The 13,297-nt window shown below is 37.0% G+C and overlaps 1 protein-coding gene across 2 annotated transcripts; it reads right to left on the reverse strand.

The window, feature by feature from the left end:
- Positions 1-3,031: 3,031 nt before the first annotated feature.
- RGS18 (regulator of G protein signaling 18) lies at positions 3,032-13,040 on the reverse strand. Of its 2 annotated transcripts, none has more exons than XM_062580996.1 (5): positions 12,806-13,040; positions 12,004-12,105; positions 8,198-8,259; positions 5,781-5,947; positions 3,032-4,615 (listed from the first exon to the last, which is right to left on the reverse strand). In XM_062580996.1, the coding sequence occupies exons 1-5, from the start codon at positions 12,922-12,924 to the stop codon at positions 4,361-4,363; spliced, it is 705 nt and encodes a 234-aa protein (XP_062436980.1). In that variant the 5' UTR covers positions 12,925-13,040; the 3' UTR covers positions 3,032-4,360. The 2 variants fall into 2 exon arrangements, with proteins under 2 accessions (XP_062436980.1, XP_062436979.1); XM_062580995.1 differs by having other exon boundaries at positions 12,004-12,126.
- Between the last annotated feature and the right edge of the window lie 257 nt (positions 13,041-13,297).

Raw genomic sequence — 13,297 nt, forward strand, 5'->3', positions numbered from 1 at the left:
ACGTATTACGCTGAAATCTGGAAATTCCATTTTTGGTCATATGATGATTGGAGTGCACAAAGACCACAGCGTTTTTCTCCTACTTACTCTCCCCTTTTCAAAAGTAAACCTACCTACTGAGCAAAACGATCAATAAAACTGTGTCTTCAGGAAAAAAAAACAGTAAATGACACGAAGAATGAAGTATAGCTTTCTTTTCCTATATATATATACACACAGACGGAGCAGTCAAATTCACTGGAAGCTTTGCATGTAAAAATACATTCTTAAATTCTTCCTTTTAACAGCCTAAGTTGCCTGACTGAACAGCTCTTCTCCATCTCCTTAATTCAGAGCTGCCTTAATTGACTTTGCATTTGGAGGTGGGCATCCTACATGTTTTAATGCCCAAAGATAAGACTAAATTGTGCTTTTTTCCTCCATTTATTAACACATTTCTGACTTTGCTTGAGTGGTATCATTACCACTTTGTATCTGATGTATACTTTAGAAACTTACATTCTGAACTAAACCAAAATGTTGCAAAAATGAGTTCCTTAAATTCCTGAAATAGCTTTTTAGAAAAGGCATTGCTGTAGCCACTGTTACAAAACAAGTTTCTAGCACGTTTCCTTTTGCGCGTAGGAGCTTTTGCAGCTCAGCGCTCTGTGCGTTTGTGATTGATGCTGGAGTCGGATGCGAGTTTTCTTGATGACGTCTTTGCGCTGTATTGTTTGCGACTGACTTAGTTGCGCTTGACACGCTGGAGCGTGGGTTTTGTGTAGCGTTAGGCTTTGTTCCTCTGACCAGGATGTATCTTCTTCTGTTGTTCATTTTCCACTTGCAAGAAACGGTTCAAAAGAAAAAAGGATCAAGAGCTGTTTCTATGTTTACTTTAAACACAGGTCCTAAAAGTTTCAGTGAATGACAGATACCAAATAGGGGAGACTGACGACTCAAAAGACCATCTTATTTTGTAGGTGAAGACTCTGGCTTCATTTTTTCCTCACTGAAAGGAGCCTCTTCTAGAAAAGCACCCCTTGCTAGATAATGGTGTCATTTTAGCTTATCTTTATGTGTTCTGCTTTCCTTTTCCTGGATTTATCTTGAGTTCCTTCTTACAATAGTTTCCATGGCATGGTCTGCTGTAGTTTCTGTTTATCTTTGTAACACACATGTATAAAGAGCTACCAAGAATATCTCGTTTGTTTGTTTTCATTATAAACCTCTCAAAAGGGACTAGCGCTGTCAGTAATACCAAATGATGGTTTTGAGAAAGGTCTCCCTGGAGATAATTAAAATTTTCTGTGTGTGTGTGTGTAAGGAAAGAAAAAGCATCTGTGGACTTGTATTTATTGTTGTAGACACTTTTGACTAACAGCTAGTTTTCTGTTCAGGAAGAAAAAGACTGAGTCGGTGTGCTATATTTGCCATTTGTTTGGCTTTGTTTTCAATAGTATTAAAAATATATATTTTTTCCTTATTTATTTTCGCAACAGCAAGAGTGAAGCTCCAGATTATCAGCTGATATGAACAAACATAGTCATACGAGTTGAAAATCTAGCTGCAAAGTTTAAGTTTTGTGCCTGTATTCGTAATAGAGCCACTCTTAATGCTAAAAAGAGCTATCAGATAAGGATGTGGCACTCGGCAGGATGTAGTCTGGACAGGTGAGCCCACAGAAAAACATTTTGGGTGCAGCAACAGCTAGTAAGTCTTTGCACACAGAACTACGGTTTGCTAGCAGCAGTTGGATCCACTTTTTTTTTATAAACAACTTTATAAATAGAGTTTAATATGGGAAAGAAAGGTCTGTCTTGCTGTAGCTCTCTCCTACTGTCATCTGACACAGCATGCAAGAACTGCTGGGCAAAAATAGTGAGGCCTACAGCAAGGGAGAGTGTGTTGATACACGAGGCAAGAAGGTTATAGACAGCCTGTAAGAGTCTAGGCACCTGGGATGGTTGAATTTCTCAGCCCTTCTGCAAAGAAACATTAGAACCAAGCCTGAATGCGCTGAATGTGTGTGAAGAGCTGGCCATGAAACTAAACAGGAGAACATGAGACAGTCCCTCTTGATTTGCAGAAAAAGGATTGGAGAGATTGCAGAAAAAGGAGTGAAAACACTTGTTAGGAATAATGCCCCAGAGAGTGGAGTAGCTATGCAGTAAAAGGACGTTGAATAATTTGATTATACCACAAAGAAGGGAAGTCTTTGAGATGGTCTATTCTTTTTCTTTAACAAAATGGTAATACAAACTATAGATACATGCATATTTTAAATACATGAGAACTCTGACATCTGGATGTTGCTGGTGATACAGAAATTCCCTAGTTAGAAACGGGATTATTTCTGGGAGAACTGCTTTGTGTTTAAAGAACAGAGAAATAGTCTGAGAAGGGGGAAATTTCTAGAGAAATTTCTAGAGAAATGCCTCCAAAGAGCAAGGATAAATGATCTATTTGGAAAAAATATGCCGACTTCAGCACAGGAAGTTGCCCTTCTCTGCATTCGTTCGTTCATTCTTGTGACATCTGTGGCAGTGACCACGGGAGTGTTGACAATTCATAAAAAATGAAGGCTGACAAGCTCAAAAGGTGCATTTCGTAGTGGTAATGATATACATAACGGAAATACAACATCAGCGCTGCTATGGACTTTGGGTTTATCCTTGAATTGCTGTGCCCGCGTTGTGGCTGCTTACGCGCTTGGAAACAGTACGGGTCTTCAGCGTTCGCTGGTGTGAGACTTCTACCTTAGGTCTTTGGGCTCAGGGAAGAGTAACGAGAGAAACGAGCAAGCCTCATCACCCTCACAGGGGCAGAGATGTTTCCTATCCGATTCCCAGGTAAGCCTAAGAGCTCGCGGAGGGCTGTGATCCCAGGTCTCCGCAGCCTTCCCTGGGGCGTTCCAGACCTCCGCGCTTTGCGTACGGTGGTGACACCGTTGATTGAAACAGTAGCCATCTCAACTCATATTGAATTATAAAGGCTTCACTACACTCTGTTTTATTCATCCATGTATTAATGATAAACTGACATCTCGACAACCTTTTAAGTAGATCACTTTGCATTTATTGAAAGTTAGTAAAACGGACACTGAAGCCCTCCAACTGAGCAGTTCACATATAGCCTGAATTAGCAATGAGCATGTGAAGTCCTGTCCTCAGGAGCTGTCTCTCTTAATTTTGATGCCTTACTGAAAGGGGGGTGGGTGGGAAGGAGGAATAAAAATTAAATTCCATGTAAGATGACTGAACATAGAAGCCACAGTTATAATTAAAACTTGCAGTAACTTAGTTGTTAAACTATACAATTAATAATACTTTAAAAACTGCCACACACTTCAAGATATCTCTACATCAATCCTGAAAAAAAAGCTGCATATGCTGACCACAAAAATGGTATGCATGACTTGAGTAGTAAAGAAATAAAAGGGAGAATTTTTCTTTCCTCCTGTCATTTCCTCCTGGAGAGTGTTAGTGACAGGTAGAACTGAAGATCATTCTACCTTAATCCAAGAGCTGTTATTTTCAGATTCTTTTTCAAAATAAAAGGCAGAGAAATTTTAGAATAATGTTTAGTAACAAAAATAGCATAGCACAAACATTTACAAATGAAAGTAAATGTGTACATATTTATATATCTATATATACACATATATGTACATTGACCAGATGTTTAATGACACTGTGTTTAAAATAACATTCTCGGCCCTTTGTTACTGCTATCTGTTTGCAAAAAATTAGAATACAAATATTTGATGGCAAAGGTAGTCTATACAGCAGAATTTAAACACATAAAACAGACACACGTTAGAAGAGCATAAAATATACCGCTATAAAAATTAAATAGATATTCTTACGTTCCTCTTAAATTATGCAATAGCAAATTTTACTTATGCAGTGGCTGTAGTTAAAACCTTTGTAATTTTACTTTTTACCGAATTAATGTTACTGTGTGTTCTATAGCATGAGAAAATACCACAAAAAGTGTGTGCTTAGTGTAGGAAATACTGCAAAAACATATGTGCAAAGGCTGGGTCTATAAATTCAAACTGTGACAAAAGTGTTCTAAATAATACAGGGCCAGGATACATGATGGATATTATCAACTGGCATTTTAAATAACTAAATATAATTAGAAATCTTGAGTTAAAAAAAAAAAATGTATGAGCCCTTTATATCTAATGCATCTTGCCGATATGTTGCCTTTTTCTCTATTGTAAATGAGATTAATCACTGGCTACAGAACTCTGACCTGACATGAGTAGGTGTAACTGTGCTGAAGTCGCATACATTTACATCAGTTAAAAATTTGGATTTTAAGACACACATGATTTGCTGCTGTAGCTAGAATACATGTGGGCTGAGTTTCCCTGTTACCAAATGGTAAAGTCTGATCGCACATCCTGGAATTCATTGACAGTAAAAGACCGTGATCGTCTCCTAAGGGCAGGACGACTGGGATTTCTCCCCTTAACTAAATTTAAATAAAGATCAGATCTTAGGAAGCGTGGGTAACTGTCGTGCTCCATCAGCTTGTAGACTGTGCTTTGTGCTGCATCAAAGGTGGTGGTGATGGGCTGCTCGATGTTCTGACTTGTGACTTCCTTGGTCTGAAAATCCAGATTCACCTGGAGAATAGCAAAAAATGTATTTCTTTAATGAACATCAATGCATTTCCTATATTATTATCCAAAGATTGTCATAAATAATCTGACAGAATTATGGGCTGAAATTGTAACATTTTGCAAATGTTTTCCTAAGATGAGAATTATACATTTTTCACCACGTTACAGGGAAGTAGCTGCTAATATTTAACACTTGCTATTCTGACAAATAAAAGAACAACACATGGAAAAAAGGAGCATAGGCAAATGATATACTTCATCTGTTCAGAATTAGTAGAGCTATATGAAATTATAAATCCAAAGGATTTATTGAAGAACCTGATCTTAGGTTCAGTGAGAGTTTATCATCTCCCAATCTGCTGATCGCCTTCCGAGAGTAGCCAAAAAATATTCCTTTTTCTCGTTTATACATTTATACTTCCTTTATAAAACACTTCAGCAAGGTGAAAATTTGTAAATATAGAGACTTCTTGCACTACTAGAGTAATGTAAGTACGTCTTAGTGTTAATGAGGATCACTGTATTTTTGTGTGCTGCCTGTACCATACCAAGAATATTCTATTAGAACTTTTTTTCAAAAGGAGTATTTAAATGTTATGATTAGTCCTTCAAAAGATGTTTAATAATTTCTTTTAGTCATTTGGGTTATTTAAATTACATAGCTGAGATTCAGAATTTTTTAGTAGTTTAATTTATAATTACTGGTTAAGAGAATGAGAGAATTTTCTGCTTTCCTGGAGGTAGCTTTAAAGGCAGACAGGCAAGATGTCTTCACAAATGCCAGCTGGTATGTCTCACAGCAGCATTAATGTTTAGCATCGCAATATTTCCTTAAATATACCCTGTATATTTAAATGCATTTCCTGGCTTTATAGACCATTCGGAATCTTTGATTCCTATGGCATAATATTTAAACTCATGTTCTTTCTTTACACCTTAATGCTACAGAGGTGACATTGAAAGGAGTATGAAGGAAAGTGAAAATATTAATGCAGTGGCTTCCAGATTTCCCTCTGAAGCTTTGACATTTGAGTTATAGACTTCTTATGTCAGTGGCAACATGATTAACTATTGTCACTGCTTCTGGGTATGCACTCCTAAAAGCAGATTGCATCAGATGCAGTTGTGTCAAATAATGTCTACCCTGAAGAGCGTGTTTTTACTGTACCTCTTTTGGTGCATCTTTCTGTATGAATGTTTCATAAATGGTCTTAGCTTTGGGGAAAAGTTCATGTGCAGTTTTGCTTTTCTTGTAATCCTCACAAGCTATCCAGAACTCGATGTTCTCCTCACTGAACTCAGTTTTCAGAAACTCTGTAAAGGCATCCAATCCAGCTACAGAAGGGAATATTGAATTGCATTAAAAAAAAAAAAATCTGTACCAGACAGTTACTCTTTACATACAATCTGTGCAAGGTACATAGGTTGTGCTCCCTTTGAAATACATCACATTACAGGTAACTGCATATAAGTCTTAAAAGTGCAGTTTTTTTGTTAGGATTCTGCATGCTGCGACTCCCATGAAAGTTTGCGGAAAGAGTTCTCAGCCTCTATAAAAACCCACTACCAAAGGCTTGTGAGCTAACTACTTAGAAATGGAGGCAATGAAAACATGTGATGTTTCAGACAGAGATGAACTTTGTTCCGGCTGAATATCAGATTTAGGTTGCTCCAAACAGTCTTTGAATCTTGGCTCAAAAGTAGACTCTTCTCCAGGAGTAATTTAAAATGAATGGCTTTCAGCATTTTTACAATTTGTTTATCCTACTTTTGTCATTATGTTGCAGATATTTCTTTCCCCAATATTGGAAAGTATTGCAATTGTGTTAGCTGTTTGAGGAAAGGATTTGAAGAGCACATGGTGTCCAGCACTGTGCCATTCTCATTCCTGCTGAATCAAACATGTCTCCCTCCAAAATGGAAAGCGAGTGGCCTATGAATATTCAAGCTCTTGTTATATGTGCACTTGGTAATTATGTAAGGAATGGACCTTTCCAAATAATGGCCAATTCTGTTCCTGTCACTGGTTTAGAAACAAATTGCATCAAAAGACAGATCCTTTTCCTAAGGACATAGAAAATGTTTTCACTTGTAAGGGTCATATACTTAGGAATACTGGAACAGCATTCAAAACAAAGGGCTGGAAGATATTAAATCTTTATTGTAACCATCATGAGTAATCTGTTCTCTGGCCAAAAATTGCCTCCTATAGGTCTGTTATATCTAAGCAAAAGGCTTTTGCCTTGGAAAACTTTAAGCTTCTGCAGATATAAGGCTAAATATTGTGAGCGCTTAATTCACTTGCTTTGATCACTGTCTCTCAGCTTAAAACTACTGAGATGGTGATGCTGGAAGGATGTATCTACCTGACAGGGGTACTGATGACACGCACCAGAAATGATGGTCCTAAATCAATGACCAGACGTTTCTAGACTTTCCTGATCTTCCAAAGCCTGCTTAATTTCTCTTATTTTCCCAACAACAGAATAGTAAAGTAGTCTAGCTCCAGTGTAACAATGAGAAATGGGCATTTGCTGGAAGCAATGGCTACTGTTTTTCTCTTGTTAATGTAAGAACTGATACATTCCTCTAAGAAAACCTTTTCATTAACAACCATTTCACTTAGTTCTAGCCTTTAGATGAGATCCCAATGAATACTAGTAAGTTGTTTGACTAAGGAATGCAGAATGAAACTTACAGATCATCTGCAAAAGTGTGGCATTTATTGCCTTGCAAATTCAGATTTTTTTGCTTATTCTTGGATTTCTCCCCATAAAAGTTTAAAGGCATTTTCTACAGCAAGTCCTTTTTTAATACAAGCTCATTTTAACAGTCTCTTCTGCCACACATGGCTAGTTATCCCCAGGATAAAAATAATTACCATGAAGTATTGCAGAACAAAAAGCCTATAACTTCACGCAATATAAAGAAAAGGTTTTGTAGCCTTCATTAAATAAAACTTATAATAAGACAGGATAGTCACAACTCAGTGGGATGTTGCGAACAGGTAAAATGATGGATGAGATAGTAGCCAGATAGATATTTCCAGCCATTTTTAACAACTGCCATTCAGGATTTATGCTAATATAGCAGTTAGCTCTCCAGAATATAGCAAATCATCTTTGCTAGTTCAAAAAATATAGTCCAAGAAAGATAAGGCAGGCCTCTGTTGATTTCATTGAATATTTTTTCTAAATAATTGGTTAATAGGTCACTATTTTAATGGATTTTATCTAAGTACTTGCTAAGTGTTCATACAGGAGAAAAAACTTAATGTTCATTACAGAACAACAGTTTAATTACCTCTGTTCATCTCTTACTGTTTATTGAAGGAACTCTTCACTGACTCTTACATCATTCGATTCAGTGAAATACTAAACTTAAAAATTATAAATCAATTCTTTGTTCTCAGTATTTGGCAGCATGCTATACCCTAAATGCACAAGTAGAGCAGAAACTCATACTGATATAAATGATACCTCATTAATTTAGGTAATGCACAGGTCTATCTAATTTGCAAAACTGTATTTTATGATTTTACATCAAGCAAATGATAGTCTTCAGAGAGACAAAAACACTACTAACCTTTCTGGGAAAGCAGTTTGTCAAAAGATTCACCCCATTTAACTGCTTCTTCAGGAGACACACTGTTTACAAAGCAAGAAGTGGTTTTGATGAAGTGCATGCATTTATGAAGCTGCTGTAACCAGTTATCTGTTAGCATTATTGTTTTGTACTATTTCACAAAGTGTTTATTAGATTACATTACAAAACAAACTTGTTCTATGACAGACTAAAGAAACATCTGGTTTAACTTTTTCTGACTTTTTTCCTGTAGAATTATACTTTTTTTCACCTTTTTGAGAAAAGATTAAAGAGATTTTCTCTTTAATGTTTGTGTTTCACTGCTATTCTTAAAGGAAATTGAGATCATGCAGCACAGTAAAACTCATACAGGAATCACCTTTTTAAACTTCAGGGTTAGTTGCCTAGTTAAACTTAAAAAAGAAGGCTTTGGTTGCTAAAACTGACATTCTCTTGCAAGCATGTGGTTTTGAATGCGCTCGATCTGAGACTGTGTTACCACAATCTATTTTTAATGAAATACGGAAATTCTATAGCATGAAGACAAAGCTGTAGCAATATGGTTTAGACGATGATCTCACTAGTTAATATCACACGTAGCCTAGGGGGGTTTTGTTTGTTTTTTTTTGGTTTTTTACCACAAGCATTTTTAAAGTGTCATTATATTTTGGGATGCTGAACTCTATTTACCCTCCACTTTGTAAACCAGTACTGAATTAGGCTAGGAGATGAAATTTATTGGGCTAGGGCTATGACTTATATCTAGGCCTGAAGAGGAAGACCAATGTGTTAGGTGCCATGTGAACACCCATTTTCACTGAAGGGCAAAGGACTGCACAATGAATGTATCAAAATCTTCACATAAGCAACTTGTCCTGAGTCAGTAGGTTGGTAGTGGAGCTGAGAAGCAAATCAGCTTCTTATAGATTAAATGCTCCCTGAAAATGGTTCCTCCTTCCCAGCTGAGGCTTGAAGTTCTCTTATTGCCTGATTTATATATCCTGGTTTCCGCCGGCAAAATTTGTAGGCACCTGAAGTTTAGATGACGTGAAATTCCAATCACTTTGGGAAGGAATTCAAGCAATAAGGATCTTGATTTTACACGAAACTGAAAGGAGTGTTTGTTATAGGTGTCATTTCTCTTCCAGCTGAAGTCATTGCTTATAGGAAGGAAACTTTTAGCTAGGGAGAGAAGAATTCTCAAGTCGTACAAATACTAGAGAACTGAAATTTAAGAAATGAGGGTAGGCCAATGAAGAGGGGAATTCCATAGCTGGGGAAAATGATACCTCACTCCTTGAAGGAGCTTTCTAATTGTAGGAAATATAAAAAGCGCAGTTCTCTGAACTGTGTGGATCTGTATGTTTGGGAATAATGGGTTCCTGTAGCTACAAAAATGAATCTGGTGATAGCAAAAGATAAACTCAAGCCACATATACAGTCTAAAAGAGTACAGAATGCTGAAAGACTTCTTTACTGTTTTTGGAAACTTCTAGGGTGAATTTTTGATTTTCTTTCAAACTACACCAGCTCAGCCTCACACATCTGACCTGGGACCTGGAAGCAGCAATAAGTGGGGCAGTAAACAGAAACCAAGATCTGTTCCTCTTTGCCACTTTTTAAAGATGAGAAGAAACATGATTAGTTTACAGGTCATACGTATTTCCACTATGACCACACTGTCCATCTGCAGTCTTCCAAAAAATTGTTTTCTAGTTAGGCTGTTTAGTATCTCTGTGTAAAGAATGGAAATCACTAAAACTAAGTAAAAGCACTAGGCATCCAAAACTATTATCTGGCTTTGTTACTTGAAAAGGTCCCTGTTTTTTTTTTTAATTTTTTTTTCAGTGAAAACAATCTAAATCTCTCTATATAGAGAGTGTGTATATACAGATCAACAAATATCTACCAGTTGCTCTTCTATACAGTAAGAATGGTACGATCCTTCCTAGTCAACCCCTGGCTGAGAGTAACATGTGACTAAAAGCAGTTGGCTGAGCAAGGAAGCAATGATGTCTGGTGCAAGAGGAAAATTCTGCAGAGCATTATTTATTGCCATTGTATCTACCTCCCATGAACGTGTTTTTTCACGTTCACGATGATCAGAATGTATTGATGACTGTGTACTTTACATGAAATGTCTGTGTTTTATCAGCTACTCTCTCTATATATATGTGTGTATATATATATATAACCACCTGTAGCATGGTTTTACATGTCTAGAAATTAGGTGATGAAAAGGGATGTTCTCAGGCCTATTTCACCTTTGCTCATAATTGCAAGGTCCTATATTTGAGTGAACTGTAAAACTTTTTGAGTTAGTTAAGCTTCCTGTCAGCAGCAACACAAGGTGGAGAGAGGAAAAATAGAAAAGTCCTGACCCCCACTCTGACTGTGGAGTGGAAAGTATTCCACATCATGACTGTCTCCTACCATTTGGGTGTGCAGGATATTTGGATACGTGAGCAGCAAACATAGCATAACTACCCAGATGCAAATGTTTAGATACCAAATTCTTAGCTGCTTTTTCATGGATTCCAGAAACAGAGTTTAGGCCTTTATATAACCTTTACCATATATTTACAGTCAGTAAGGGGTTTGTAGAAGCAATTACTGAAGTGTTCTGGTCAGGGGCAGGCATCTTGGCCCCCCAAAACAGTAACTACTGAAACAAGCTGGGTAAGTTTAACAAGGAGATAGAATAAAACCAGAAGCACTGAAGTGTTCTGAAGTGATCTGTGATGAAAAGAAATGAACTGCAAAATTTTTAGACCATTAAGTTGTAGTACTCCAGTACTTCTTTCCAATCAAGCCCTACCACTGCAGTTCTTGGCAAGTTAGTGAGATTCTGGCTCCCCAGTGAAGTCAGGAACAAACCTCGTAGTGAGTTCAACAAAACCAGAATTCACCCTACATCTTTAAGGGAAATAGTATAATGTGGATAATATTACACAATATTTAAATGACTTTTTTGGGGGGGGAGACAAGACAGTGTTCAATCAATTATTGCAGTCATTGAGGAACTACGAATTCAGTATTTGACTTGCAGCTGGTGTTCACACATCACAGGATTATTTGAAAAAGCTATTTGCCAAGGATCTGTATAAATTCTTTGTAAGAAGTAATTTGTCAGGTACATACTCAAGTTAATGCTTGTTCAGTATTGTCAATGAACTAAGAAAAATGCTGTCGGCATGACTAAAGTTTTATATATGTGTGTGCATATGTACATACTTTTTTTATACAGACACAAATACATTTGAAGTCAGCAATATGAAGGAAAAGTTATGGAAAAATTCTCAACAAGTACAGACTTGCCCCCATACTAATTATAATAAAAGTAAGCAGTACACAAAGATTAGAAGAAAATGAAAGCTTGAATTTGAAGTAGCTGAGAAAGCAGATTATGCTATCCACATTTTTCTTCCACTTTGTTTCTTCCTTCCTTTTTTTTTCTTAGAAAAAATGTTTGCTTTTTTTCTTAGAAAAAATGTTTGTTGGATCAGATCATACTTCATACCACAGAAAATCTCTCTGAAAACTATGTAATGACTTGAGACTAACCTATTTATCGCTATGAATCTGAGTAGCAGTCTATGCCAATCATGTAAAAACATGAGTCGTGAGTTAGCTTGATATATGTTGTTTGTATGCTTGGGTTAGACTGCCAATTTATAAGTGAAATCGATCTTAAAAGCATTATTCTGTGCCAAGCCTGAATGCACACAGACAAGCGCAGGAAACGTTCTGAGTCGCACAACCACTTCCTGAGAGGAATCCCCAGCTCACAGCACTTATACTCTTACCTTGCTGCTTTTTTCAGGTTTGTAGGTTTGCCAAGATGATCATCTTCGTGGTATTCAGATTTCTGCAGGAAAAGGCTCAGCCTATTTCTCTTCTGCTTAGCTCTACAACAGAGTTCAGATGGCCTTTAAAGCAACGTGTTTAAAGATTTTTGTTTCCAACGTTTCCTTTGACTAATACATCCCTGCCTCTGCGTCGCAGACCATTACCATTCAGTTCTACATTCAGTTACAGTAATGTTGATGTTATTTCTCCTACATACTGATGTAGGAGACTTCTCCTTCCAGTAATGCTCACATTAATGCCTTTTTTCTTTACACCTTAGCATGAATTTACATACGAAGTACTGGCAAAGGGTAAAGGAAATGTCTTCATTTTCATTTACCTTTTTCATTTATTTTAAAAAAGGGGTAGGTTGAATTTTATGTTATTGAACAAGTGCAGTTGGGTCAACATCTTCTATTTTTATCTTTTTTAAAGAAAAAAGGAAGTATTGCTTCCTGTCATTTGAAACTTTTAAAAAGAAACTTTTCGCGATCATATTTAGGCTTTAAAAAGGGATTTCTCAGAATTTCCTGTTTTTTTGTTAATCATTTGATTTGTTTCATACTTCTGTTCTTAAGTACTCCCTTGATGAATTAATATTTTATGTATACAATTCCCAGACTTGCAATTCATGAGTTTTTGCATATATCAGCCAAAAATGAAAAGAACTGTGCCCTAAATTCATACCCACCAGCTGCGGTAGAAGAATCGTCTATGTACACAGAACACTTAAAGTATCGATATGACCTTAAAACTTACCCAGGCTTGCTTGCTTTATTCATCTCCTCTTCATTTGTTGATTTCGTGACTTTGTAATAGGATTTATCCTTTGAAGCGGAGATGTTTAATTGAGGGAATAAAAGAAGTGGATTCTCCATCTTCCTCTAACAAAGCTTCCTAGTTTCAGCAAATGTTTCCTCAACTTCCTTACAGGAGTTGCAGCTGGTATAATTAGTGCATGCAGGAAGGTTGTCACATGCTGTATCTGGCTCGGCTGTTGCTCAACTGGCAGTTGAAAAGTTTCCAGAGCAGGTAGTGGAAAGCGGGAGGTTCTCCACCTTCGCTGTCGCTGCAGCTGCACGTAGGCAGGACTTTAAGTAGCGTTTTGTTTTTACGGTCGTCATTTAGGGAAGTGAGACTATAACTTTGCAAAATGGCCGTTGATTATCCACGCAAACACGGCGCTTAGCAGAGAACAGCTCCTGGTTTTGAGCGCGTGGAACTCGATGTTTTGCTAGACTTAGATGACAC

Source organism: Rhea pennata, chromosome 8 (assembly GCF_028389875.1).
Source record: "Rhea pennata isolate bPtePen1 chromosome 8, bPtePen1.pri, whole genome shotgun sequence".
Classification (NCBI taxonomy): domain Eukaryota; kingdom Metazoa; phylum Chordata; class Aves; order Rheiformes; family Rheidae; genus Rhea; species Rhea pennata.

Excerpts from the sequence above, each read along its gene's own strand:
- RGS18 (XM_062580995.1), bottom strand. The coding sequence starts at position 12,924 with ATGGAGAATCCACTTCTTTTATTCCCTCAATTAAACATCTCCGCTTCA. Across the intron at positions 12,127-12,805 it reads AATAAAGCAAGCAAGCCTGG|GCCATCTGAACTCTGTTGTA; the intron begins GTAAGTTTTAAG and ends GTTGCTTTAAAG. Across the intron at positions 8,260-12,003 it reads AACCTGAAAAAAGCAGCAAG|TGTGTCTCCTGAAGAAGCAG; the intron begins GTAAGAGTATAA and ends CTTTGTAAACAG.